Genomic DNA, 27670 nt, shown 5'->3' with positions numbered 1-27670 from the left:
TAAATCAACTAATTCGTAAAACTTGGATCTTTCCTTATTGAACTACACAAAATAAAGTATATCGCGAAATTAAATCGCCGTGAAGTGGAATAGAAAGGGCTAAACCCGAAATAAAGTATCCGCAAAAATTAGTTGGTTTACAGTATATTGTTTATGTGAATCTGAAGAGAAGCCAATGGAAAGGATAGACAACTTAAGATGTCCTGTATTAAAGGTTAAAACTCACTTACTTACTATTATAAACAGTAAGATGAAATACACTCAAACAAGTAAACTAGTTTTTGTTGAGCCTGCGACTTTTGTCGCAGAAAGCTCGACATAGGGATGGTGATCTGGCGGCAGCAGAGTGGGCATTAGCTTACTTCTTAAAAGCTTTATATATTAGAAGGTGGAAGACCTGGATGCTTCATAGTTTGTATATAGATGCCTCATATTACAAAGTTTCTGTATCATTGTAAGTTTTAAATATAAGTCAACAGGTAGGATGGTTTAACTATAATTGTTAAAAAGGTCACATCAGTTCCTTTAAGTTAACTTTATTTGGCCTACAAAAGTAATGTTTGTCTAGACAACAATGAAAGTTGTAGAATGCCAGTCCTAGAGATTAAAATCTAGAAACCATAATGGTATAAAGCTTTATAATTCAGGAGATAGACTTTAATGTTTCATACCTTGTTTCCAGATACCTTAATTATTTTTACCAAGTTTCTGTTTGTTATATCTCATATGTCCATTGTCCTAGACCTCGCTTCATGGTTCAGTCACTTTATGGAATAAAAATAGTTTTGTTCTGTAATTTCATGTGAAATACTCTCTTACAACTATATTTGGTATACAGCTTTTTTGCAAGAGCTATATGCCTGTTGGACCGGGTTCACCTGATCATTTGTGGATCAGCGATTAGGGTAAGGTTCAAATGACCAAGTCCTTATCTCCAATACTACATGTTTAAGCAATAGTTCAACCATATTTGGTGTATAGAATGATTGTAAGATGTCAGACTGGCAGGTTTCATTTGACCTTGACTAATTTTAATGGTTTAGTGTTGTTAGTTTTTGTAATTTGGTCTATTTCTTACTGTAAGCAACAGGACTGCTGTATTTTGCATAATATATGATTGTTAGGTGAACATAGGTCTGACAGGATTCCAAAAATATAACCATTCTTATGGGTCATTGGTCAATGAAAAGTAATCATGGTTTTGAATTGTCAGTTTATCAGGTACAAATGTACTATAAGCAATAGGTCAAATATTTTAGGTGTATTGAATGATTTTAACTTTTTAAGTTATACATATCTTTGCCATATTCTATCTTATCTTGATCTTGTTTTTGTCAAGCCTGCAAATTTTGTTGCAGAAAGCTCGACATAGGGATAGTGATCCAGCGGCGGCGGTGGCTACCGCAGTGTTAGCTCACTTCTAAAATGCTTTATATTTTAGAAGGTAGAAGACCTGGATGCTTCATACTTTGTATATAGATTCCTCATGTTACGAACTTTCTGTCAGTCACATGTCTAATGTCCTTGACCTCATTTTCATGGTTCAGTGACTACTTGAAAAAAAAGTTAAGATTTTTTTGTAATGTTAAATTCTCTCTTATTATAAGTAATTGAATAACTATATTTGGTATGTGCGTACCTTGCAAGGTCCTCATGCCTGTCAGACAGTTTTCACTTGACCTCAACCTCATTTCTTGGATCAGTGAACAAGGTTAAGTTTTCGTGGTCAAGTCCATATCTCATACTATAAGCAATAGGTCTAGTATATTCGGTGTATGGAAGGACTGTAAGGTGTACATGTCCAACTGACCATGACCTCATTTTCATGGTTCAGTGGTTATAGTTAAGTTTTTGTGTTTTGGTCTGTTTTTCTTATACAATATGCAAAAGGTCTACTATAATTGGTGTATGGAATGATTGAAAGGTGTACATGTCTAGCTGACATGTGTCATCTGACCTTGACCTCATTTTCATGGTTCAGTGGTCCAAGTTAAGTTTTTTAGTTTTGGTCTATTTTTCTAATACTTTATGCATTAGGTCAACTATATTTAGTGTATGGAAATATTTTATGATCTATATGTCAGTTATTTTTTATTTGACCTTGACCTCATTTTCACGGTCCATTGCTAAGTTTTAAGTGTTTGTGTTTTGGTCTGTTTTTCTTTATTTATAAGCAATAAGTCAACTCTATTTGTTGTATTGAAGAATTGTTAGCTGTACATGTCTGCCTGGCATGGTTCATCTGACCTTGACTTAATTTTCACGGTTCATTGATCAATGTTTCATTTTCTTGGTTAATGTTGAGTTTATGTGACAGCTGTAATAAAGCTTTATATTTAGGTCTATCAAGATGGTATCAAGGATTAGTAAAGAAGGCGAGACATTTCAGTGTGTGCACTCTTGTCAATTATAATTGGTCAATGTTAGGTTTTGGTTGTTGTTCTCGCTTCTATAAGCAATAGGTCAAATATGTTTGGTTTATAGAATTATTGAATGTGTACATGTAAGTCCAGCATGGTTCATCATTTCCTGGATCATTGATAATGTTAAGTTTAAGTGATATCTGTAGTTAACCTTCATATTTCATACTCCAATATGGATTCAATCATAAGTTAAGTGGGCAAGACATATCAACATGTGCACTCTTAAATAAAAGCTAAGGTGTTATAACTCTTGATCAAAATGTTCAAGTCTTTGATTAATTAAATGGTAACTATTATCAATAAACATAAAGAAACAGCAAACTTTTATCGGTATTATTTAATATCAAATTTAATGTAAAATACATTTATTTGTATATAATTGTGATTGGAAATACAAAAATTCAATAAAATATTTGAAGAAATTTTAAAATATCTTCAGATATTAAAATATAAATACAATAAAATACAAGGTCAAGGTAAAGCATTCATCTTCAAACCAAATATTTGTCAAGCAATCTATTCTATTTTGTTTTTTCCTGTCACCAGAAGTTTTAAAACTTATATGTATATGAAATTAAAACTTGACAGAAGGAACTTTGGTAAATTTAATGAATCAAAGAGTTTTATTTCAGAAACTAACAATTTAAAAAAATCTAAACAGAATAGATCACTAACATGATAATTGACAATCAAAACTGTTGGTTGTTAATGCAATAATTTATTTTTGTTTGATAGATTTTACTTCAAATGTTTTAATTCTCTTTTCTGTTCATCAAAATGTTTATTTTATCCTCTAGTTTTTTTAATTAATCAACAATTAAAATTTCTAATACATTGTAGCACTGAGTCCTTAAAATTTTTATATTTCATATCCAAACAAAAGTATTTAAATGATAAAAACTAAAATATGTACAAAAATGTCAATATAAAAAGACACAATTAAAATCTATGTTACACACGTATTATTACATGTATACAGTGTATGGCAACTCTTTTGATATGTACTTTCTACAGTGTCATAGAGTAATGTAATATACAATGAAAATCCAACTATAATCCTATGATTTCATAAAAATCCCTGTAATATATATCTTTTACTTCACACTGTACAATGATGGAAGGTTTATATGTCACTTTCAAGAATTGGGAATGTACATTATATCAAATAAAAACATTAAGTATGTTCAACATACATATCAAGCTTAAAATGGAACCAGTTTAGAATAAACAGCTGCACCATGAGCGCATTTTACGCCTGTTCTGTTTCGAATCAGGCAGTGAAACACATCTATATCTTTTTTTTATAATAAAGTAAAACTAGTTATTTTTAGACGCCTTTAGAAGTACTTTAAAATATCTTTTGAATTTTTAACTGCAGATAATTAAAACTGAAAAAGTAAATGGATTTGCTGGTGAAAGTTTGATTTATATATTAGCAAAAAGTAAATAAAATAATAACACTTTAAAATTGTAAACTCTTAAAAGTTATAATCAATAAAATCAGGGTTTGTAGTTTTGGTTATCCCCTGAAATTTTGGAATGTAGTAAATAATCAAAATATGATCTATAAAAAAATCTATGACAGATATTGATATGTAAAAAGTTGCATCCAAATATACACATTTTATACAAATATAGTGATGATATTTACATATTTACAATTAATAACAAAAATGGAATGTACTTAAAAATTTCGAAAACAACAGGTGCAATTTTTATTAATATAAAGAATTTGAGTGTGTAGTTTGAATTATTAAATTGGGATGGAATGTTTGTTAGATAAAAAATGTTTAATTTAGCTGCTAGCACAAACAGAAAAAAAACCAAGGTCAAGTTGCTCATGTAGGAATCATCTAATTATCTCTTCCCTCTTTTGATTGGTTAATAAAAACAACATTACTTCATGTACATGTGGACTTTTTTTGTAGTAAACAAATATAATACTCTATTTATGACCCGTCTTACTATAACAAGGAAGCATGTTAATTTAACACACTCAAATAATTAAGCAGCTTTTAGATAGACTTATTTTTGATTTGTTTACTTTATGGTACTACAGTTATTTATATTACATTAAATGCAAATGTAGGTACTGAAAGAAATCTAGACACTTCATACAAATATTTAAAGCTTCATCATAGATTTGTCAAATGTTTGAAAAGTGAATTAATATGGCCTGCATGCATTTTAAATCATTTATACCTATTAACAAAACTGCGTGTTTTCGGTACTCCAACTTATATGTTTTAAATTTACAAATATGATATAAACAAACTTAACAAATACATTAATTATTGCTTTCATGTTAACTGAGACTATACACTCAAGTTCTTACCATTGGAGTACAAGATTTCACAACATGTCACAACCACATACCTTTCATAACTTTGTTAAGTTAAATAGCACACCATGTCCAATATATAATTTAAAAAAAGTAAAGTTTACATTGTCCTAAAAAATAATTTAAAAAAATATTTCAATTCCAAATATTTTAAATTTATCTTAATCATGTTAATAAAAAGTGTCTCTTTTTGATAAGTCCGATAAAATAGCAAAAAGAAGTCTCAGAAAAATAAACATTATTCTATTATGCAATTCTCAAATTCATTAAATTTCTTTGTATATTTAATATCTATTTCAAATATCAGTCAAATTTCAGAAATTGCTCTGATGAATAATTAATCAATTCTGGCAGTTGAGTGAAGTCTCAGTATGAAGATGTCAAGGTTAAATTTATGACAATTTCAAATTTACATATGAATGAACAATGATTTCTTTGAGGTTACAATTTATATGCATGAAGACTCATTCTATGAAGCTAGAATTTACAAGTTTGAAGACACTATTTGAAGCTAGACTTTACACGTATGAAGAAGTCCGACTGTGACTAACATGAGTAGTGTTGTTATGCTGATAGAGATGAGTGAGGCACCACTTCTTATTATTTCTCCCGTAATATCTGGTGTTGGCTGGCTAGAATCTGCAAATAATAAAATCATAATTATGTAAAAATTGTTATAAGAGCTAATTTTTTAATGCTGGTAATTAAAGGTTGGTTGGCTTGCTTGCTTTGTTTGTATAAACATTTACACAAGCCTTGTTATTTAGATTGACATTTCCAAACAATATAGATAGGCTGTGTGAAACCTGTATAAATTATATGTAATTGAACTTATTATGGAGTTTGAATTCAATCAAAATTAAGTATAACTTATTGCACTTCATTCTGATTTTTTAATTTTATTTTGCAAGATATATAAAATAGAAGGTCAGTTGCCATTATAACTTACATTTCAAATTTATATTTGCTTGCGTTGACCCCTTGGTGTTACTGGCTTGACATGTGTAAAGACCAAGTGCATTTGGATCTACACCTCTTATTGTGAGTTTGGTGGTGACTCGATTCATGGCTCCTTCTATGTACTTTATTTTAGCACTGAAAAACAAATGTATAACAAAATAACTTAAATAATATCAAAGAACAGTGTATTTTGCCTTATAACTTTACATTGAAATTTATTTAGAATTCATATAATACTCATTGTTCTTCTAAAGGGATATCTTACTCTTTGACAAAATAAAAGGAGTAGGTCCAGTAAGACCCCTTTTTGGACTCAAAATATAGCAGTTTTACAAAATTGTTAAAATGTAAACTTTTAGATATTCATTGGACAATAGAATGCCTCTGCTACATAAATATGGGCTGTTTTTTGACAATACAATGGACATATATCGGGTACAAGCACCATTAAGTCATGCTAAGTCACTACTAAAATCTTAACAATTCTAGCGTTTTCGTTAAATTTTAGACATTTTTAGTGTAAACAAAAGTGGCTGCATTCGTGTTCATCCTTAATATTGAAATATAAGTTGTATTTGACGATAATACATAACATGCATAAAGGTGGAGGATGAACACGGATGCAGCCACTTTCATTTTTGACAAAAACCATCAGAAAAGTGACATTTTTTGGCATAGTTGGTAGATTTTTCATATGTGAGCTTCAATCGGATCAATTTTAATGACTAAATCAGTTAAAATCTTTCACATAAACTAATTGAATCAAATGAAATAGATACTTAAGTGTTTAAAAAGTGGTCAAAATCTTTCGTCAGATTAACCTGAAATTTGAGGCCAAAATGGGTCCTTACCGGACCGGACCTACTCCTTTGGCTCATTTATCTTCATAAATTTTTGACAACCAGAGCATAACTTGTTGACAAAATATAAAAGTTTCAAGAAATTTGAACCACATACTAAATTTACTGAAATAATTTCATTGAATACATAGCAGTGTAACAAACAGTTAACACTGACTTTCAGCATTTCCTTCACTAATAATATGCAATTTAAACTTACAGCTCATATTTAAAGATTTTTACTTCACAGATTTTCTGTCTACATTTATTTATTTTTGGTAATTTGTTTTGTATAGTCAATAGCCAGCATACACTTAAGTCATTTAGTGCAGTTTGGTTGTAAATTCAAACACTCAGGTGTAAAAGATGTCTGTTAACCTTACAAACACAGTGTTCTCCCAATGGGCCTTAAAGCACCATGATATCCTGGTGCTAAGTTTCTACCATGGTGCTATCTTGGAAGATTTGTACAATAGAATGTAAATTAATAGGACCATGGTGATATATTTCTTTTTAACCAATGCTATGTTAATTTCCGAGGTGCTTTTTTGAAAATTCTGGGGAGTACACTGAATCATGATATTGTAATCCAATTACCTTGATGGAACAGGGATATTTTCATGAGTCCATGTGATCTGATCTTCTGATGGCACTGGATAAGCTTCTATAACACATTCCAATGTTTTCTGGTACCCATAGGCTTGAGCTGGTTCCATCTGTCCAACCTGGATTGTTGGTTTGACTATAAATATAAAGTAGTGCGTTGTCAATAGAAATAATAGTAACAACAATGTTTCCATAGAACAAGGATACCTCACTTGCACTATCATTTTCTATGTTAAGTAAACTGTGAAATCGGGGTAAAAACTATAAAAATTAGAAAGATCATAAAATAGGGAACATGCGTACTAAGTTTCAAGTTGATTGGTCTTCAACTTCATTAAAAACTACCTTGACCAAAAAATTTAACCTCAAGCTCGACAAATGGATGAAAGGACCGACGCAGAGACAAGAAAACATAATGCCCCTGTACTAATGTAGGTGGGGCATAAAAACCTGATATAGCTGTAGACTACTTTACATTACTTGTTTCCTGTGAATAGGGCATTATTATATAAACTTCTAATTCTCTATGTTTCAAGAAATGTTGAAATTATATCACATGTATCACTATACGCGTTGTAAGTCCAGTATAATTTTTCTCTTGCACTAATACATGTACTTCTTTATTGAAATAATCAGTAGTAAGAAAACAATGCTTAAATTTTTTTTCTTCATTCAAAATGTTTAAAAACATAAGTTATTGGCAATTTGGTTCACCTACATGTAGCTGTAAAATTAAAACTCATTTATCTGATGATGAAATTTTCCAACAATTCTAAGTGACTTTCTCAAACATTTCATGCTGAAAATTCTTTAATTTTTCCTAAACTAGATATTTTTTGTTTGTATATGTAATCCACTTTTTATAACCTTAGTTTTTTTTTCTTCTAACGAATTAATGTACGATTAAACTACCATTCCAAAGCTAGCAACCAATACAAAAGGTTTCTAAAGATCTTATTCATTTTATTGTTTACTTACATACAACCCCTAAATATACAATCCTGGCGTCTTTCCCAACCATATTCTGACATGTACACTTGTAGTAACCTCTGTGGTCTGGTCGAGAATTACCAAGATTCAATGTATATCCCTACAAACAAATTGTTTCTTACATAATGAAATACAAAATTGATTTCTCAAAGTTATCAGAGTAACAGATTAATACCCACAATGCAGTACTTAAATTCAATATGCAGAAACTGAAATAAATTCCTACAGCTTTGCTGAACATGTTGCATGAAAAAGATTAAATTTTCTAATAAAGACAGTTTGATTTTCATCGTTAGCCAGAGCCTTTAATTGCAAAATAAGTAAAATCCATTAATCATATAAATCTATCATTAAATTTTAATGATATAGTTTTAGTTTCTATAGTTAATTGGCCTTTAAAATTTCCTCCTACACTAAATACTTATTCTTAGAAAAACAACAAATGACAACTTCCTTATTTTATCTATATTTTTGTGCATTCAATAATTTTCAGTATGCATTTAATACAAGTGCATTATATAAATGATTTGATAATGCCTTACAGCATACTCTTGTCCTCCACTTGGCAGCAACCCACCAGCAACTTTTGACCATCTAACATTTGGCCTTGGCCACCCTGTACAATTACAAGTAAGCTGGACTGGATCCCCTTCTTCTACCAACTGGTTACTACTGGTCAGTAAGTCCATAATCTGAGGTTTTTCTGCGAGTACAAAAACAGACGGATGAGGGTATATCATTTCTGATGACAGTATAGTACATTGTAGGTTAAAAAAGAATAATGTTATATACCTCATTTTTCATCTTAATCATGTTGTTAATCAAGATATCAAATAATTGATGTTTATCAAAGAAAAGAGTGAAGCATGACTTCTGTTACTAGTAGTTCAAAAATCAAATATCTAGGTTTGTTGAGTATTTAAAGTAGAAGTAAATAATATAATAAAAAGTTTATAAAATCCAGAATACATTGTCATAATATGTTTTTTTAATTGAAATTAGAAGGAGTCATGGTAAGTTTTGACATAAATTCTTAATCTTAAAACAAATTTCTCTTTGCTCTTCAATGTCACGAAAAGGATAACCTCTTTCAATCCTGTATCTAAATGAGTAGCAAACTTCAAACAGATATGACATAATAAATATATAATTAATTTTTAAACATTTTTAAAACAATAAAAACCAACCATTAAATTATCAATGGACCATCAGAAAAGTGTGTAGACAGACAGAATTTTATCAATACTGCCTATTATATAACACTATACCTGTAACTCTGATATATCTTTCCTCAGTGGCATATTTTTGTAGACCAATATCGACCTGACATATATATCTCATTTCATCAGCAATCTGTATGTTCTGGATTTTGACCCTCCATGAAATGGCGGAAGGTTGATCAATCTGGTATCTATATGCGTCTTTAGAATCTTGATCTTCTGAGATTTCAATATTTGTGTTGTCTGGAGCTATGGCTCTCCATTCAACCTACAAAATTAACATGAACATGAATTCATATACATGTATATCTATGAGACTATCATACAAGTGAGAGGTTACATGTATATAGCTTGATATAAAACCAGGTTTAATCCACCATTTTTTCATATGAAAATGCCTATGCCAAGTCTGGAATATGACAGTTGTTATCCATTTGTTGGATGGGTTTGAGCTTTTGACTGTGTCATTCAATTACAGATTTTCTGTTTTGATTTTTCCTCCGAGTTCAGTATTTTTGTTATTTTACTTTTTTATGTATATACATTTATCGCTATTTTGTGCATTTTTCCTTTGATCTTTTTTTGTGATAATTTTCACATCATGCTTCTCGCTTGAGATGGAAAAATTATCACTAGAAACTAAGGAGGTCATATGGCGTTGCTAACGAAATTGACAACTGTACCAGCTCAAGCAAGAAAATCAATCTCGTTGAGATAATCAACGATAATCTATAAGTACAAAACATGTTGAGATAATCAACGATAATCTATAAGTACAAAACATGTTGAGATAATCAACGATAATCTATAAGTACAAAACATGTATACTGTACATCAGCCTTCCTTGTGTCTGTAACACATTGCTCAAGTTTCAGAAAATTGTTTACCATAACTATGACGTCTAAATTAAAAAGATCCTTAATATTGAGATCCCTATGTCTTAAAATATATATTTTTTTATCTTTCAGTGTTCTCCCCAGATATTTTATTTAGCATCATGGTAAACAGGGAAAATTGAAATACCCTCTTGTTTCTAAATTATCGTATCTCCATCATTTCCATAACACAATCTATAAGAAAACCACTTCAGATAGCATCCCATTTCAGATTATAGCATCCCATTACCATGATGCTAAAAGGCTCTGGGAGAACACTGATCTTTACTTTAGCTACATGGGTGAAAAATTTAGATGGCATACATTATTATATTTCTATTTTGGCAGAGATAACTCCTTTTAGTTTTTGAAATGGTAGAGATTAGCATACATTAATATACATGTTATATTATGTATTTTAGAATTTCAAATATGAATTTAGCAGATATTGAACAGTGTCTCCCCAGGCCGTTTTAGCGCAGCGATGTTCAGCGCTATTTGAATTCACCGCGGTGGTATTTGGGCAGACCGCGGCGCTATCCAATCAAAAACCAGTGCTATTGTTTTTTGAATTTCAAACTTCCTGTATTATTTTGTACACATTACGATCATGTGATCGACTGGTTTATTTATCCGAGAGATCGTTAATTCACCCAACGATGTCAAATATCCTAGGGACCAGTTTAATAAATGATCAAAATGGCGGCATTTGCAAAACTTTTACTGCCAAATTAAGATCAATTTACCTTTCCTTCCTCGAGTTTTTCGCTTTAAAAAGATGCCAAAACTTATGAAAGGAATGGACAGTGCTAACAGAGACATTTAAGACATGTCTCGGGTGCTGAAAATTGATCATGTTGATGTGTAAACTTGAGATGTAAATCTCACAAACTAAAAAAATGTCTGAAAGACTTTTATGGGAAATTTGTGAGTCATCAGTCCTGTTCACACAATAAACATGTGTACATGGGGACCAATGGTGTTTACATGTACACAGGCTTAGCTGTTGAAAGTCATTCTGCAACATGGTCCATCAAAGTGTGAAAACTGCCCTATGACATTCAGTTTTTGTTGATACATGTATTCAAATCATTCAAGAATTCTTTCCTTTTGTTTTTAGATGTCACAGAAGCTTACCTTTTGTTTTCAGACATCAGAGATATTTCCCTAGCATGCCTATACTATAGTTTAAAGATGGCAGATATATACATACCTTTTTATCAGCTGGTTTGTTGTGTACTACACATGTCATGAAGACATCTTTGTCTTTTGTAGCTATCATTTCCTTCCTGCCACTGACACCAATAATCATTTTTGGTGCTTCATCAATGATTGTCACATTTGGGTCAATTGCAAATGCTGTAAAATACAATTTAATTTTGATCATCAATGATTTAGCTTATAACATATACACATTGTAAATGAATAAACAGTTCATTGTACATATTTATGCTATTTATTCATAGCAACTTTTATATCCATTCTATTAGAATTAAGTTAGTTAGTGGACATAAAATATGTAGTCTACTCTGGGCATAACAAGGCTTGTTGAACAAGCTATTTCTTTGATTGTGCTGTTGGAAATTAAAGGCAATTAAACACTATGTTTATTACAGATTTCCTATAAATTAAATGTAGAATCTGCAAGTCTACAATTTAGGTGAAGCCCATATATATATTTTTGTACATGTGTAATGTTGTGCAAGTGTTGTTCATGTGCTACATCAGCCCACATGCAAATTGTGATTGCATTAATGATAGTTTTACACTCAAATTAAAATGCTTATATCAATTCTGCTCCAGCAGTAATTTAGGATCCATTTTCAAGCTAAATTGGTTCACCATGCCATCTTAATCTCTTTACTGAAGTAATGGGTTGGAGCCATTGTCATCCTGGCATTAATTGGAAGAGTTTTACAAATTCAAGGTTAAGCTAAAAAAATGAGCAATTATATTGACAGAAACTTGACCTTGAGTGCTTAAGTATTGTGATGCTGCAATTTAAAATAAGTATCTACATGTAATAATCAATTACATGGTGGCAGCTCAGATAAATGTTCCCCACAAGACTGTTTATCACATTCTTGAATTCTTGATAAACTACATTTTGTAAGCCAGCATCTTGTATTTCCTTGAGAACTCAATAGGGATATGAATGTGATAATTTCTTGTTTATGTTCCTTTCAGTATAATTCTTAATGAACACAACACATGATACACTAGTTTTGTCTAAATAATTAAATCACATAGACAGAAAGCTGACAGCGGGATTCAAGCCATACCTATGATACCTGTTGATAGTGGAGAGATATTAGTGAACACACAGGGGTCCAGTTTATTTTTAAGGCTTATCAACTCTTTTCAGGAATCATTTAAACAATTTAAACTAGGACATTCTATGCTTAAGTACAGCACCAATATGTCCACTCAAAGCAGGTAAGAATCTATAAATTATGGTAAAAATTGATGACACTTTGCCTTTAAATGTTTTATTATCTTCAAGACACAGAATCCACTACCAGGAAACATAAGCATGATAAGTCCTTAATAAAATTTTCAAAGAAGCATTCACAATCATTCACTATTTAGTTTTCAAAAGTTTTTTTCTAATGTGTTTACAAACATGATCATTACATGAATCATTTTCATTTCCGCATTTTTCAAACATCATTTTAAATTTCATTTCAGCCTAAATTATTTAACTAAAACTATATCATAATTATCTCATTACCACAAGCAACGAAACTGATGAGCAGAATAATAATTTCCATTTCTCTCCGTGAAATTTCTTACAGGTTTTGGAGTTTTACATTATTTTCATTCTTTTGATTACAAATGTCTTTATTTCCGGTTTACCTGTTTGGCGCATGCCCATACACGACGAGTCAGGTAAAAACGGGTATCACTAATAACCAAAACCCAATATATAAAGGGAGTCAAACGTCCTTTTATTGACATTGATAATTTATTTAACTGAATTAGCCTTTTTACCTGTTTACCGAATATAAAGATGTATATAACACGACAAAACAAAGTATTTAGCAAATATCATAGTAAAAATATTTTAACTTCAAAAAAATTAAATGAAAAATAACTTGGCTCAGTCAAGTTGACCAGTCCGCTAGAAAAGGTGCTGAATCTGCTGATAAAAATGCATACAGAAATGCAGTCTGACAATCTCAAACATCACTCTTTATGATCAAAGCAATTGTCTCTTTCGAGAACCACCAGCAGTAGAGATAAATATACAAACTTAAACGCAAAGCGATTCGCCGAAAAACTAGTCAATGTATGTTAAAATTAAAATTACATTTAAAGTCATATGAAACGAGTGACTGGTAAAAAATAATGTTTATCCAATTCTTGAACTAATGTATGTATATATCCTAAACTTAGTCTCCTGTGCACGATTTTATATTTTTTACCGGGAAACATATCGTATAATTGCTAATTATTTGTCGTGTTTTGAAGCCGTAGTTTACCGATTGTGTATAACATGTACAATCAGATTATTGTTTATTTCAATGACCGATCGATCCATCATCGTATTTTGATCACCAGAATTTTACGAGAAGGGCCACACTATTCTAAGGTCACTTGCATACGGCAAATATGTCGGTGAATTGCTTCCTGGAAGAAAGCAAATTAAAAAAAAATATACTTCTTCTAAATGTGGACAAATTAAAGAATTTTCTACAGAAAAAAGTATATGTGCACAAGTTTTATAATGAAAACTATCCATTTAGTTACAAAAAAACATATGCATCATTGTTTTAAATTTGAGGTTTCATATGACTTTAAGCTACAATTATTTATTCCTTTCATCCTTATGAAAATGTAAATGAGTCTTTTATATCCGCAACATTTATTCATTCAAGACAGCTTTCAGTTTTTGCGAACAAGGTGCGTTTTTAAGGTAGCATCAAGTATGGTTTCATTTTTCTATTTTCCCCTGTAAATCATCATTTCTAATCTGGATACAACTAAACATTTCCGAAGAACAAAATACATACACATTAAATACGCTATTTTTGGTAGGAATACAAAATAAGAATCAAACAGACCGTAGCTTTGCCTTTAAGAATTCAAACTACATCAACGATAAAGGATTTAAGTTGAATAGGCTACAGAAACATCATTTAGTAGGGGGGAAAAAATCATTATTGCCAAATGACTACTTTATATGCATGCCACTGTATATCTAGAAATTAGTTTTAATCTTTAATACTTTAGTTATATAAAGTTAAAGTGCGATAGATTTGAACAGTCAAAGCTTCATTATTGTAAGTTCTGTGTATTTTGCAGTATGAAGTGCTGAAAATCTGAAAAAATCATGTTTTTTCCAATGAAAAATGGCTCAAAATGAGGGTAACCAGTTTCCATGGCAACTGACCAGATTTTTTTTTCAACTTTTTTTTATTTTTTCCATAATAAGACATCTTAAAAGTGTCTTGATACAAAATTTCATTAAAATCTGTGACTTTGCGTTTCTTGATTTTTCAAAATACTTTGATATTTATGGAGAATGACTCTTAATATGTTTATCAAATATGCCGAATCTGCTATCTCTCAAACCGAATGATCCTTAATTTTCTCCCTAAATGAGGAGTAAAAAACGAACGAGCCACTCTAGATCTGTATTGGCGGATAATTTAATTACAAATTTCAGATGCACTACTCGCTTTCTTGGATTAGACTCATGACTAAATCAGAGATTTGTTTTCTAATAAGATTGTATTCAATGATTGGTATAAGACGACTCACTATACTTGTGCGGCTAACTAAAACAATAGAAAAGATGTGGTATGATTGCCAATGAGACAACTATCCACAAAAGACCAAAATGACACAAACATTAACAATTATAGGTCACCGTACGGCCTTCAACAATGAGCAAGGCCCATACCGCATATAGTCAGCTATAAAAGGCCCCGATAAGACTGGCAATGTAAAACAATTCAAACGAGAAAACTAACAGCCTTATTTATATAAAAAAAAATGAACGAAAAACAAATATGTAACACATAAACAAACGACAACCACTGAATTACAGGCTCCTGACTTGGGACAGGCACATACATAAATAATGTGGCGGGGTTAAACATGTTAGCGGGATCCCAATCCTCCCCCTAACCTGGGACAGTGGTATAACAGTACAACATAAGAACGAACTGTAAAAATCAGTTGATAAAGGCTCGACTCATCAGATAGACAAAAAATACAAGTGGACGTGGCCGGGTACTTTAACATCCCGACACAAAAAGACACAATGAACAGATCTGAGAGTACTCGCAGTTATCTGACAGCTAGTTCAAAGCCATTAACAACTAATAAAAAAATCATGCCTCTAAGACTAAGCAATCAATCCGTACACATCCAACATACAATGGATTTAGTGTAAAGACGTCATAAACAGCCAGAGAAAAACATGACCATGTTGGTATTTTTTGATTTTTTATACTTGGGTTTTTTTTGGCTTTTTTTGCTTAGCGTGGGATATTGGCGTCGCTCATCATTCATCGAAGGCTGCACTGTAAAAAGCGATTTACATTAAAGTCTGTTTTATCAAATGGAGGTAGTTGTTTCTTTGCCAATTATACCTGCCGCCTAATTCTATATATGTGACAAAAAAATAATTTTAAGAAAATAAAAGAAAGAATTTACGACATTTTATTAGGAAAACGTGTAAAGTGCTTCTATCATTGAACTTCTAGGGTTGTCTGCAAGATTTAAGTTACTATATGCTTTATTCGCGCTATTCTAGCAATAGTAAATTCGATGACTTACTTAAAGAATCTCGTATTGCGCATGAAGTAGTGAATATAGGACGTTTACTCTTTCCTTCAGGAAGAAATACACTAACTAAAACGTCCCTTTCGTTTTTCTCTATGGTTCCATATTTGACTGAATAAACAGCCTAGAGCTAACAAGGTATATATACCGGTGCAATATAGTGCATTTTAAGTGCTGAATGAAAATACGATTGAAGTTTTAGATTTACACTGATCTTCGATGAAGTTCATGTATCTATATGTTTGCTATGCTCCATTACTTTTTTTTAATTCAGAAATATTTGTCACAACATGTTGTTCTTGAACAAATATAATTATCTGGAGTTTTCTCGACGGTTGGGATAGATACCTAGCGCATGACTTAGATTTTAATAATTTATCTCAGCCCCCTGCCACAAAGCCCTCTACGAAATGGGCAGGGTTGTTTTTCGACCATCTTAAGGTCTTTCTCCTTAAGTAAATATAAGCATAACATATTTTTCATTTTGAACTTGTAACGCCACTGTTAAAAATTAGTAGAGCAATTGCATCCACTGTTTAAAACTTATGCACCCATATCTGTCTTGATATAGCTGTCGTTCCATATATCATTAAGCGCAAATGAAGAAGAAAAAAGATCGAACAATATAGTAATTTTTCCTCCCTTTTCACTGCACATTGAGATGATTACCAACTTTACCGAAGCTATCGCGGTTAAAACAATAAAATTTAAAATTCGCTTCTTTTGAATTCATAACTTGTCCCATTATAACAAGTACTAGTCATTAAGTAATTCAGATTTATGATGGTAATTTAAATACAAACAGAGTGATTGATCCTTAGACCATCATTGTTTATTCCGTCCATATCGACCAAAGATGGGGGTAGTTTGCACTGGTTTGCTTCTTTTTGTCTGTATGGCAGGTAAGTAATACCTCTTATTTATTTTTTTTCATTTTTTTTTATCACTATATATCTCATTAGTTTTCAAATATTTATTCTAGTAGGATAACAGTTGCTGAATCTTAAAAGTATATCATCTTTTGTGCCACTGACATTTTTTCGTTAAAAAAATGTTTCTGTTGCGCAACAAAACAAATTTCATCTGCGCCCGAATAAAACATTTCATTTACGCGAATAATACAGTTAAATAGTATATATATACTTCAGTAGTGTTGGTTTTTTTTTAACAGATTTCGCCGTAATTATGTGCAACAGGTCTATTTTTCTGTATAGCAGGACGATATTTGATGGTCTTTCCGAAATTGTTTTTCGAACTCTGAGTCTCAATTGCTGAGATATCACTGTCTGCTGTTATTATTGATTTTTTTATTAAGTGTCTTTTAAACTGAGTTTGCTCTCATCCTCCGTTATTATTCTGTCTGGTCATACAAATAGTCTCACTTAAGGCCAAACTTGTGCATCCACTGTTTAAAACTCTGAATATAAATACGAGTGCCACATGCGTCGAAGGGTCTGCCTGCCCTTCCTAGTCTTTTTGTCTGTTTTTTTTTAATATTGTTTTAGCGATGATGGCGTTGTCAGTTTATTTTAGACTTATGAGTTTCACTGCCCATTTGGTATTCTATTGTACTTTTTCTTAGATTGCGGTACATGCAATGCGTTCCTCGATCGCTCTAAAATTTCAACACAATGGCCTCTTCCATAACAGTTAAGGTGTGGTAATTTTGACAGGTCTGGTTTTACAGGACTCCAAACAGAACGCTTTACTTGTAGTCCTTCATCCATAGAACGAGTAACACTTATTGTAATTATTTATCCACAGAACGCTGGACATTTCTTGAAGTCATTTACCCTGGACAATAAAATACCATTGACTTGTTTTTATGGTACTAATGTTTTCACAGGTGGTCTCTACAAGTAACACGAGGGACGCTACTAATTGAGAAGCAATCCCTTTCGGTTGATCTGTGTCAATCCCCGGTTTTTCATTTAGGTTCTATAGTTTCCCAATGTTTTTTTTATAAAAACAGCTTGATTTCATGTTTTAACTATTATTTGACATGCTGTAAGAGACCAACAAATAAAATATCTCTGAATTTTCAAGAAGGAAAAGATAAAAATAAGAATATGGGATATGATTTCCTATGATTCAACTCTTCACTAGAAAACAAATGACGCAGAAATTGACAACTATAGGTCAACGTATAACCTTCAACAATGAGTAAAATTCATACCGCATAGTTAGCTATAAAAGATCCCGAAATGACAAATGTGAAACAATTCAAATGTGAAAACTAACAGCGTAATTTATGTCAAAAATAATAAACGGAAAACATATATGAGTTACAGCAACAAATGTATAACCATCGAATTATATAGGTACTTGGGGACAGTACACTATTTCTTAGCCCTTCCCCTTTTCCCCCAAAATATCATATATCAGCTGTGGGGACTTAACTTGGAATGGATGTTTAATAGCAAATACAAGCTTTTTGTAGTATATTTATGTTTGAAAAAAGGATTTTGGGAAAAAAGGGGGAGATCCCCAAAAAATTGTTCTGTCCCCAAGTACCAATTTGAAATTACGGACTTCTGACTTGGGACAAGTATATATACAGAATGTGGAGTGGTTAAACTTGATCGAAAGCGCCAACCCTCTCCCAACGTGGGACTAGTATACTAGAAATTATTTTAAGTAGTGACTAAGTAATAGACATGTACTGCTAATCGTATTCTTTGTTTTCTTAATAAACATGTGTTTTGTCGTCTTTTGATAGATACGAATTTAGAAAATGTCCGCCGCTTTATATCTTGAACCTGTTGTTCAGTGGTTGTCGATTGTTGATATCAGAGACATATAATATTATATGTCTCTGTAGATATGGATCAAACGTGTTTCTCGTTTTTTTTTAATATATATTAGACCTTTGGTATTCCTGTTTGAATGGTTTTACATTAGTCACTTTTGGGGCCCTTTATAGCTTGCTGTTCAGTCTGAGTCAAGACTCCGTGTTGAAGGCCGTACATTGACCTATAATGGTTTACTTTTCAAAATTTTGTCTTAGTTGAAGAGTTGTCTCATTAACACTTATACCACATCTTCTAATATATTGGTACATCATTTTCAACACAAGCCGTTAACAAAAGGCAATTGTTTTCAACTTTGGTATGGTTTTTGTCTCATTGTTGAGGGCCGTAAGATGATCTGTAGTTGTTAAAATCCAAATAATTTGAACTCTGATGGATAGATGTCGCATTTGCAATCATACTACATGTATATCTTCATAATTCATTATGGTTAGGACGACTGACAGATTTATGAAAAATCAAATAAACTAAATCTCTTTCCCAGTATATGTAGTACTATAATTACTCTTTTTTAACAACTATTGAACAACTATAATACGACTTTTGTTAACCTCATATTATTATTTATTCACAGCTACGTATGCACCGGTACTTTGTTAGCACAATAACTTTAAAATACTACAAATGTACCGGAATATTGTAATACTGATTCATTACTTCGTACTTATATTGTACTATTTTAGTACCAACATTTGACAGTACTAGATTGGTATTAAAATTTTAAATACCTTTTTGTTAACCCTCACATTGTAGTTGTGGCGAATCACAGCGGGGTGTGATCGGTGTGGGGGGTACCGGTTGGACCCCTCTTTTTGGGGTTGAAACCCCTTTTCAAAAATTGTTGGATCCACCCCTGTGTTGCACTAAAAATTACAGTATATATATAACGTACTTCTTTATTAACAATGATTTGAAAGATAATTTTACTGAAAGTGTATTAAATTAAAAAGTTCTGGACTGGTACAAAAGTATACAACAAATTACACGTTTAAAACTATCATTTTCAACGTCAATGAAGTACAAGTTCAGAATTGTGAAATAATTGTGCGGAAAAAGTACAATAATTTTTAAGTACATCTGCACTGTAAAAGTATTTCAATATTTATCAAGTACATTTTTAGAACTTTAAATTTATATTATTTCAAAAGTAGCCGTGTCATGAATTGATACAATATACCACATATTACTCAGTTTACAAGGATATTGCATAGTTACACTATTTTTACTTTACGTAACTAAAGCATACAGTGTTGATGTATATGACAAGTTTTAGCAACGTACTGTGAACAAGTAATAAATAATTAATTATTATACTAAAACGTAAGCTTGTTTAACACTTTTGTCAAAGTTTGAGTGTTAAACGACTCTGTTAGTTGACAAATTAAGACGTTTGAACAATTTTACAACTCTCTCCAAGACAGTAAGGGTCATTATGATTAGTGGTATGTACAGTGCAATTAACTTTCATTGATCTCAGATATCCATTTTCTGCATTCGTGAATGGTACAAGGGCCCTTGACTATAATAAAATTCTGATAACGTTTAAAAGTCATTCCCCGCCCCGTAAACATATAATGTATATTCTAATATGTATATAAGTATTTGTCGTACACAATATGAAGATAATAAACCATCACTAAGTAACTGAACAAAAACAAAGCTGATAATGATAACATTACCTATAAATAAAGTTTAAATTTATAAAATCAAAATTCATAGTGCAACGATAAGTGAATACCAAGTGATCCTTCTTAGACAAACACAGTTGACCCCATCACTTTCTTTAAGTGCATGTAACAAGTTAAGAACTTATTGGCTCAGTGGATTTCGTTGGTTCATATTTGTTTTTCATTGCTTTTTTATTATAAATCAGGCCGTTGAATATTTTTTGTTTGAAATGTTTCGATTCATGGCCTTTTATAGCCGACTATACGACATGGCCGAGGCCGTACAGTGAACTGTAGTTTCTTATATACACAAACATTTCCCTTGTTGGATAGTGTAATAGTTGAATTCCCAATAGTTGTCCGATTGAAAATAATACCAAATCTCCTTATTATTATAAAACATAGGAACGGAAAAAAGACACACAAATATTTTTTTTGAAAAGCTGTTATTCTCGGTAGATAATAGTACCATATCAAAGAATACTCGCAGCTACTTATTATTTTACCAACTTGTTTTTACAGTTATGTGAATTATGTATTGTGCTTTTAAACCACTGCACCCGGTTTATTGAGGATTCAGTACTCACAAACATGTTGACTACACCTTTATTGCTTATAACTAATGAGAAGAGCCTGTAATTCAATGGTTGTGATTCTTGTTTATTTTTTTGTATTCTAAAAATTGTATTGATATAAATTAAGTCAGTTTCTGGTCTGAATTGTTTATTCATGCCGGAATAGCATTTAATTCAATGGTTGTGGTTCATGTCTATTTTTTTGTATTCTAAAAATTGTATTGATATAAATTAAGTCTGAATTGTTTTTTTCATGCCGGAGTAGCATTTAATTCAATGGTTGTGGTTCATGTCTATTTTTTTGTATTCTAAAAATTGTATTGATATAAATTAAGTCAGTTTCTGGTCTGAATTGTTTATTCATGCCGGAATAGCATTTAATTCAATGGTTGTGGTTCATGTCTAATTTTTTTGTATTCTAAAAATTGTATTGATATAAATTAAGTCTGAATTGTTTTTTCATGCCGGAGTAGCATTTAATTCAATGGTTGTGGTTCATGTCTATTTTTTGTATTCTAAAAATTGTATTGATATAAACTAACAGAAAAAGATTGCCACTTGGACGCACATTCATTTTTCGTTTGATTCAAAGTGAAACACATGAAATAGGTTACTAGCAAATGCGTTATAAATAAGAATGAATCGTATTTTTCATTTGTTATCAACAAGCATTAAGTTTTCAAAAAACTTTTAACTTTTGCCTTCTTCATTTATGTTCGTTACACCTTAATTTTTGTTTTGTTTCTGTTTACAGGATCCTCTGCACTGAATATTACTATGAACCAGAATATCCTAGGTCTTCTAGGTCCGTCAAGTGTACAGTTGAACTGTTCTTTTGATACAGATGCTGGGGATGTGTTGTTCCTTATTAATTTTAAAGCGTTCATTCGAGGAGCCTTTAGAAACATCGCGTCTTTCTCACCACCAAATTTCGGAGCACCAGCACTAATATTAACCGATGGGTTTTACTTGATTGGTAGGGTTACCCTGACAAATCCAACATCTGCATCGACCACCGCAATAATGACCTTTGACGAGGTTGCTTGTGAAGATGAAACTGATTACCAATGTGAAATCAACTATCAAGATGGTGCTACAGGCGACGCTCCGTCACCTTTACCGTTTGCCTCCACAAACCTTACTGTTAGGGGTTAGTATATAGTATAGTAGTTTTACGGACAAGGTGTGATACAGACCGTTCTTTCAGGTTATTAGCATAGCAATTATATTTTAGAGAAATAGCTAGGGTATTTAAGAAAATCAATAATCTAGATACAAAGTCAATATAAAAAAAATGACTAAAATGGCATTATAACAATGGTTTTTAATATCAAACACTATTAGAAAAGAGTATATGTTATTTTTTATTATAATCTTATAATGTTTGTAAAACTGCTTATGATTATTTTGCAGCTGCTGCAGAAAAACCAATAGATTCCCCTTTGATTACCGGGGTCAATGGTAGCATTATTGAGGGTCAAAATGTGACCTTCACCTGTTCAGGAAATGTTGGAAATCCTCCAGGAACATTTATTTGGGAGAAGTATCGTATGATTGGTTTCTTTCCAAAAACATACGAGGACAAACCGACCACAATAACACCTGGACTGGTAAACTGTACAAACAACGGGACCAGCAGCGTTACCATAGCAATGGAAAGTGAAGATGATAGGTCTTTAGTTCGCTGTGTAATCAAACAGGAGTTTGGAGATGTTTTTCAACAAACATCTATCCTCAGTGTTCTCTGTAAGTTATACTGTATTATCACGTGCTTATACTTTACTGTGAATTACGATTGCGGTTATGCTTAGCAAGACAACGCGTGCGATCTTGTTTTTTTTTAATTTGATGTAGATGCGGATATCAACTTTAATTGAACAAGAAAGCACATTCTATAATAGCTTCCATTCGGAGAACGGATTTTGATTTGGTTGTGACTGTCTTGATATGACAAATGTTGGTTAATTGCACTAAAAACCTCTGCGGCATACAAATCACAAAGACATCGTGGGGTCAACATATATGGTCATCAACATTAGACACTGTCTAGTTCTACTATATTCAGCATGAAAGTCTAGAATAGTCTGGCAAATTCCCAATAATCCGAGATTTGCTACAAAAAAGAGAGGCGAACATTCTATGTTGTGTCATGTGTACTATTGTTTGTCTGTTTGTCTTTTTCATTTTTAGCCATGGCGTTGTCAGTTTATTTTTGATTTATGAGTTTGACTGTCCCTCTGGTATCTTTTGTCCCTCTTTTACCAAAGGGACATTCAATCTCATAAGTCGAAAATGAACTGACAACGCCATGGTATATGACCTGACTTGGTATAGGCAATTCCTGTTTATCTTTGCAGACAGTGCACGTGAACCTATAATAACAACAAGTCCAGATCAACCATCTTACATTGAGGGATCAGATCCTATTACGCTAACATGTTGGGGTGCTGGGAATCCGATTCCAACATATACCTGGTACAGAGAGGCCAACACTACGATTCTTTCAACTACGTCATCATATGTTATCAATGATGTCACTGTCGAAAATGGTGGCACCTACATTTGTGAAATTGAAAACATGGTTGACGGACGACTGTTTAACGATTCGTCTGCTTTCAATATTTTAATAGGTAAGTTGTCCTTATAGTCCCGAAAATAACGTATCAAATAATGACGATGAAAAAAAAAATAATGATAAAAGTGTCTATAATAACTTTTTTTTCAAAGACAAAGAAGATGTCATCATGATTATCGTTTTGAAAAAGTTAAAGAAATGCAAATATGAACAGCTCAAAATAGACAAGTCAAATGATAGAAAATAGCAATCACTATGTGAGAAATTAGTATATAAAGTATATGAGTTAATTGGAATGCACAAGACATTTTAAAACAATAATTAAACAATATTTGCGTTATATTTGTTTGAACACATACGCTTTAGACTTCTAAGCATTCTTTATATTTTCATAAATATTAAGAATAGGATTTTCGGAATTTCATTGTTGCTTCGATACGAATAAATTAAAAGCATTATGATAAATATATCGCTGCTTCCTTTGACTGCTATAGCATTAGTCTGTGTTGTATATATGCTTTCCCAATGTAGTCATTCTACCATCAGAATATATCTTTAACCCAACCCACTCATTTTGACTGTTTTGTTTTTTGCTGTAAAGGAAAGTATACAATTTTATTTTCTGTATGGCAAATATACAACCGTAGCTTGCTTATATATTTGGAAAAAAAAACCATACAGACACGCCCACACATGATATAATCTGGAAGTATTACCAGATACCACATTATCAGATATAATAAATGGCAAATACCCCCATTTCAAACTTGTTCGCGAAAAAATACATGAAACGACTATACAGAATTTTCAACAATTTATCATAGATATGACAGTTACAGATAATTTCTAGATATAATGAAAGATATGAATGTTAGTTTGTTTGAGAATGGATGGGATATTCGATTTAAAAAATGAACGTCCCTAGAATGAACGAGATGTAGGTACGACCATTGAAAAACTAGAACGTATTTCACATCAAAGTACAGGGCCCATCTAGCCTATTAAAATAAGGAAATTAAAACTGAACTGATTAAATTTCATCAGTTTTAATTTTCACAAACCTTGAAATTCAATATCGAGTAACATAATTAAATAACTTACACTTCAAGTATATTGAAGCAAAAGAAAAAGTAGGTTGTTGTAAACTTAACTTGTTTCACATTTGAATATTTGAGACGCATCAAAGATATCTTAGATAAAAGATTTCCCATCTACAATATATCGACGATAGTATATGACTTACCGTTTAACCAGAGTAAAGCAAAGAATGTAATAATGTGTATCTCTTATGAAACAAAAGTGCAAAAAAAATTAGAAGACTTTTATTATCTAATCTTACATATTTAAGCCTAATCATTATTATATGTATATGTATTTACTCCACCTTTCCCAATTCTACCCGAAATATCTTCAATACCTTCCTATTAATGTTTATGAACCAACCACATCAATCATATACAGTTCAACTCATAATCATTTCTATGAAACAATTTCCACCTCTATCAATTTTAGACGAAACCTCTTTTTCACATTTCTCCTTAGTTTGTATGAGCCACCCATATCTAATTTTTATCCAACTGATATCTATCTCAATCCCAGCTGACATTCCTCATTAATCCAAGCTGATATCCTTTCTTAATCCAAGCTTTTATCCCTTCTTCATCCAAGCTTAAACGCCTTCTTAACTCAAGCTAAAATCCCTTCTTACTCCAAGCAAAAAAACACCTTTATAATCCACCTGAAATTCATCACTTCTTCATCCAAGCTGATATCCCTTCTTGATCCAAGCTGATATTCCTTCTTTAGCCAAGCCGAAATCCTTCATAATCCAAGCTGCAACCCATCATTATCAATCACTGTCATCCCCTTGCCTGTATATTCCCAAACCCTCTGAGTTGAATCAATCATTTTACATTCTAAAATTGTTTCCTTATTTGACAGGTCCCAATGTCACCTCATCAAGTCCAGCTTCATCATCATCACCAACAGGACAACCTTCCTCAACAGTTGTTGTGGTCGGGGACGATTCGGTTGATGACAACCTTCCTGCTATTATTGGGGGTTCTGTGGCTGCATTTGTAGCTGTAATCATAACAATTTTCATTTGTAAATATACACTAAAGAAAAATGGAAAGTATGACGGACAGTCACAAGGACAGATCAATCATTTTGAGACTAATCTATCCTCTGGTAGCTCTCCTCCCACTTCTACACACCACATTGATTTGTATAGTAGTCTTCAAATGAAACAGAGTAGTAAGTTGTAAGCCCCTATGACTTTAAATACAATCCTTGGAAAGAAGTATAATGCGAAAAAAAATCAAATTCATTGTTGAGTTTTAGTAATAAGCTGATATTATATTTTATATATAAAAAAAATATGTGTGTGGGATAACATGTCATAGTAAAAATGCATTTATAAACTTTATGAAAATATTTTTATTTGTTTAATTTATGATTCATGCATGATTTATCATTTGACGAAATAAACGTGAAAAATTTAAGGAGATTTCATTTATTACATGGTAAATATCTTATCTCAATTACACAATGCAACATTTACGTAAATCATTTTGTATTTGTAAAGTCATATATATATTATTGTAATATTAAAACTTTGTAACGAATAGTCATAAATATAAATAACTATGATAAAATGTTTAATTACAACTTTATATCAGATATAGAGTAAGAATTATACAAATGGTAATATATCAACAATAAATAAATGTAACTTATAGAAACATATCTGTATTGCAACAAGAGAGAGAGAGAGAGATATCGATCATAAAAACAACATTTCTATTTTACCCTAATGGTAAGCTTTTTTTTGGGAAATTAACCATATCAACTTATATCTTACATTAAGATTGAACATATGTGAATGTTAAAATTAAAAATATTATAAAAAAGCAAGTTATCGACCCGACACCCCTAAAGTAAAAGGTAAATAGGACGGTAGCAACAATCGACGAAAGATAATAATAGTCAACATCACGGTCAAAAATAAAAACACAAACACAAAGACAAAGTACAAACAACAGCCTAAAATAACACAGAGCGAAACGACTGTGCATCACAATACGTATCATAAATCGGGGATAACCACGAATGCTGCACTTTAGTATCATACTGGAAGGTAGATTATCTTGTATGCAGAATGGACAGTCAACAACGGAAATGGGAAGTTAGCCTTTTATTACAAGGTTGACTATTTAAAAAATAACACGCCCTGCAAATATAACATACTAGTACATGTTTTCCATAAAATATCTAGCACCGAGAGATTTGATATTCTGCGAAGCTTTGATCATAAACAGAGAGGTTTTATAAAACTTATGATTTGCTCCGTTTTCAACAAGTTATTTGTATCTGCCATTCCTTTTTCTGACACGAAAACTAAGTTGAAATGATTCTTCATCTGTCTTTAAATTTGGAACGAAAATACTCGTGTAAAGGGTTAGAAAGAAAATATTGTTGTATTATTGCACAAGGAGGGGGACTTAAAATGCATCTACTGAAATATATCGCCTTCTTTTGAATTTTGCTGTTCCCACATTTAAATGATACCGCTACTTCAAAGGTCGATAAATGAGTAGCCTGAATTGTTATATGATAGACTAGATGTTATGCATTTGGAAAGATGTTTCACTGAACATTTTCTAGACCAGCAATATGTTGTTTTGTTTTAACACACTTATTAAATGTGGATATTTATTACATAAAGGAATATAATTTCCTTCATCCTTCTAACGCCAAAGAAACATAAATCACGTTTTAGAGATAATCATCTTACCAGTATATACAATTTAGACAAAACGTGTGTCCAGCTACGCTTTTGGTCTTTGAAGATATATGTAGTATGATTAATTATCAAAGGTACCAGGATTATAATTTAGTACGCCAGACGCGCGTTTCGTCTACATAAGACACATCAGTGACGCTCATATCAAAATATTTATAAAGCCAAACAAGTACAAAGTTGAAAGGCATTGA

The 27670-nt window shown here is 31.7% G+C and overlaps 2 protein-coding genes across 2 annotated transcripts; one reads left to right on the top strand and one right to left on the bottom strand.

Moving 5' to 3' along the window:
- Positions 1-5254: 5254 nt before the first annotated feature.
- Positions 5255-13146, bottom strand: LOC134720852 (protein amalgam-like). Its single transcript, XM_063583412.1, has 8 exons — positions 12986-13146; positions 11468-11613; positions 9428-9647; positions 8702-8862; positions 8148-8259; positions 7161-7305; positions 5714-5859; positions 5255-5403 (listed from the first exon to the last, which is right to left on the bottom strand). The coding sequence occupies exons 1-8, from the start codon at positions 13023-13025 to the stop codon at positions 5276-5278; spliced, it is 1098 nt and encodes a 365-aa protein (XP_063439482.1). The 5' UTR covers positions 13026-13146; the 3' UTR covers positions 5255-5275.
- Positions 13147-16831: 3685 nt separating this feature from the next.
- Positions 16832-26055, top strand: LOC134720851 (cell adhesion molecule 2-like). The gene is made up of 5 exons (XM_063583411.1): positions 16832-16949; positions 21854-22249; positions 22513-22845; positions 23457-23729; positions 25616-26055. Exons 1-5 carry the CDS (start codon positions 16904-16906, stop codon positions 25939-25941), a joined length of 1374 nt encoding a protein of 457 aa, XP_063439481.1. The 5' UTR covers positions 16832-16903; the 3' UTR covers positions 25942-26055.
- The last annotated feature ends 1615 nt before the right edge of the window (positions 26056-27670 follow it).

The sequence above is a fragment of the Mytilus trossulus genome, chromosome 6 (genome assembly GCF_036588685.1).
Source record: "Mytilus trossulus isolate FHL-02 chromosome 6, PNRI_Mtr1.1.1.hap1, whole genome shotgun sequence".
NCBI classification, from domain to species: Eukaryota; Metazoa; Mollusca; class Bivalvia; order Mytilida; family Mytilidae; genus Mytilus; species Mytilus trossulus.
The sequence above is the reverse complement of the archived record's forward strand: the minus strand, read 5'-3'. Positions and strand labels throughout refer to the sequence as shown.

What these genes read in the sequence shown, in the direction of transcription:
- LOC134720851 (XM_063583411.1), top strand. Translation starts at nt 16,904, where the DNA reads ATGGGGGTAGTTTGCACTGGTTTGCTTCTTTTTGTCTGTATGGCAG. An exon ending in TCTTTTTGTCTGTATGGCAG is followed by an intron (nt 16,950 to 21,853) that starts GTAAGTAATACC and finishes TTCTGTTTACAG; the next exon opens with GATCCTCTGCACTGAATATT. An exon ending in TGCTTTCAATATTTTAATAG is followed by an intron (nt 23,730 to 25,615) that starts GTAAGTTGTCCT and finishes CTTATTTGACAG; the next exon opens with GTCCCAATGTCACCTCATCA.
- LOC134720852 (XM_063583412.1), bottom strand. Translation starts at nt 13,025, where the DNA reads ATGGAAATTATTATTCTGCTCATCAGTTTCGTTGCTTGTG. An exon ending in AATATCCCTGTTCCATCAAG is followed by an intron (nt 5,860 to 7,160) that starts GTAATTGGATTA and finishes TTTGTTTTTCAG; the next exon opens with TGCTAAAATAAAGTACATAG. An exon ending in AGCAAATATAAATTTGAAAT is followed by an intron (nt 5,404 to 5,713) that starts GTAAGTTATAAT and finishes TATTATTTGCAG; the next exon opens with ATTCTAGCCAGCCAACACCA.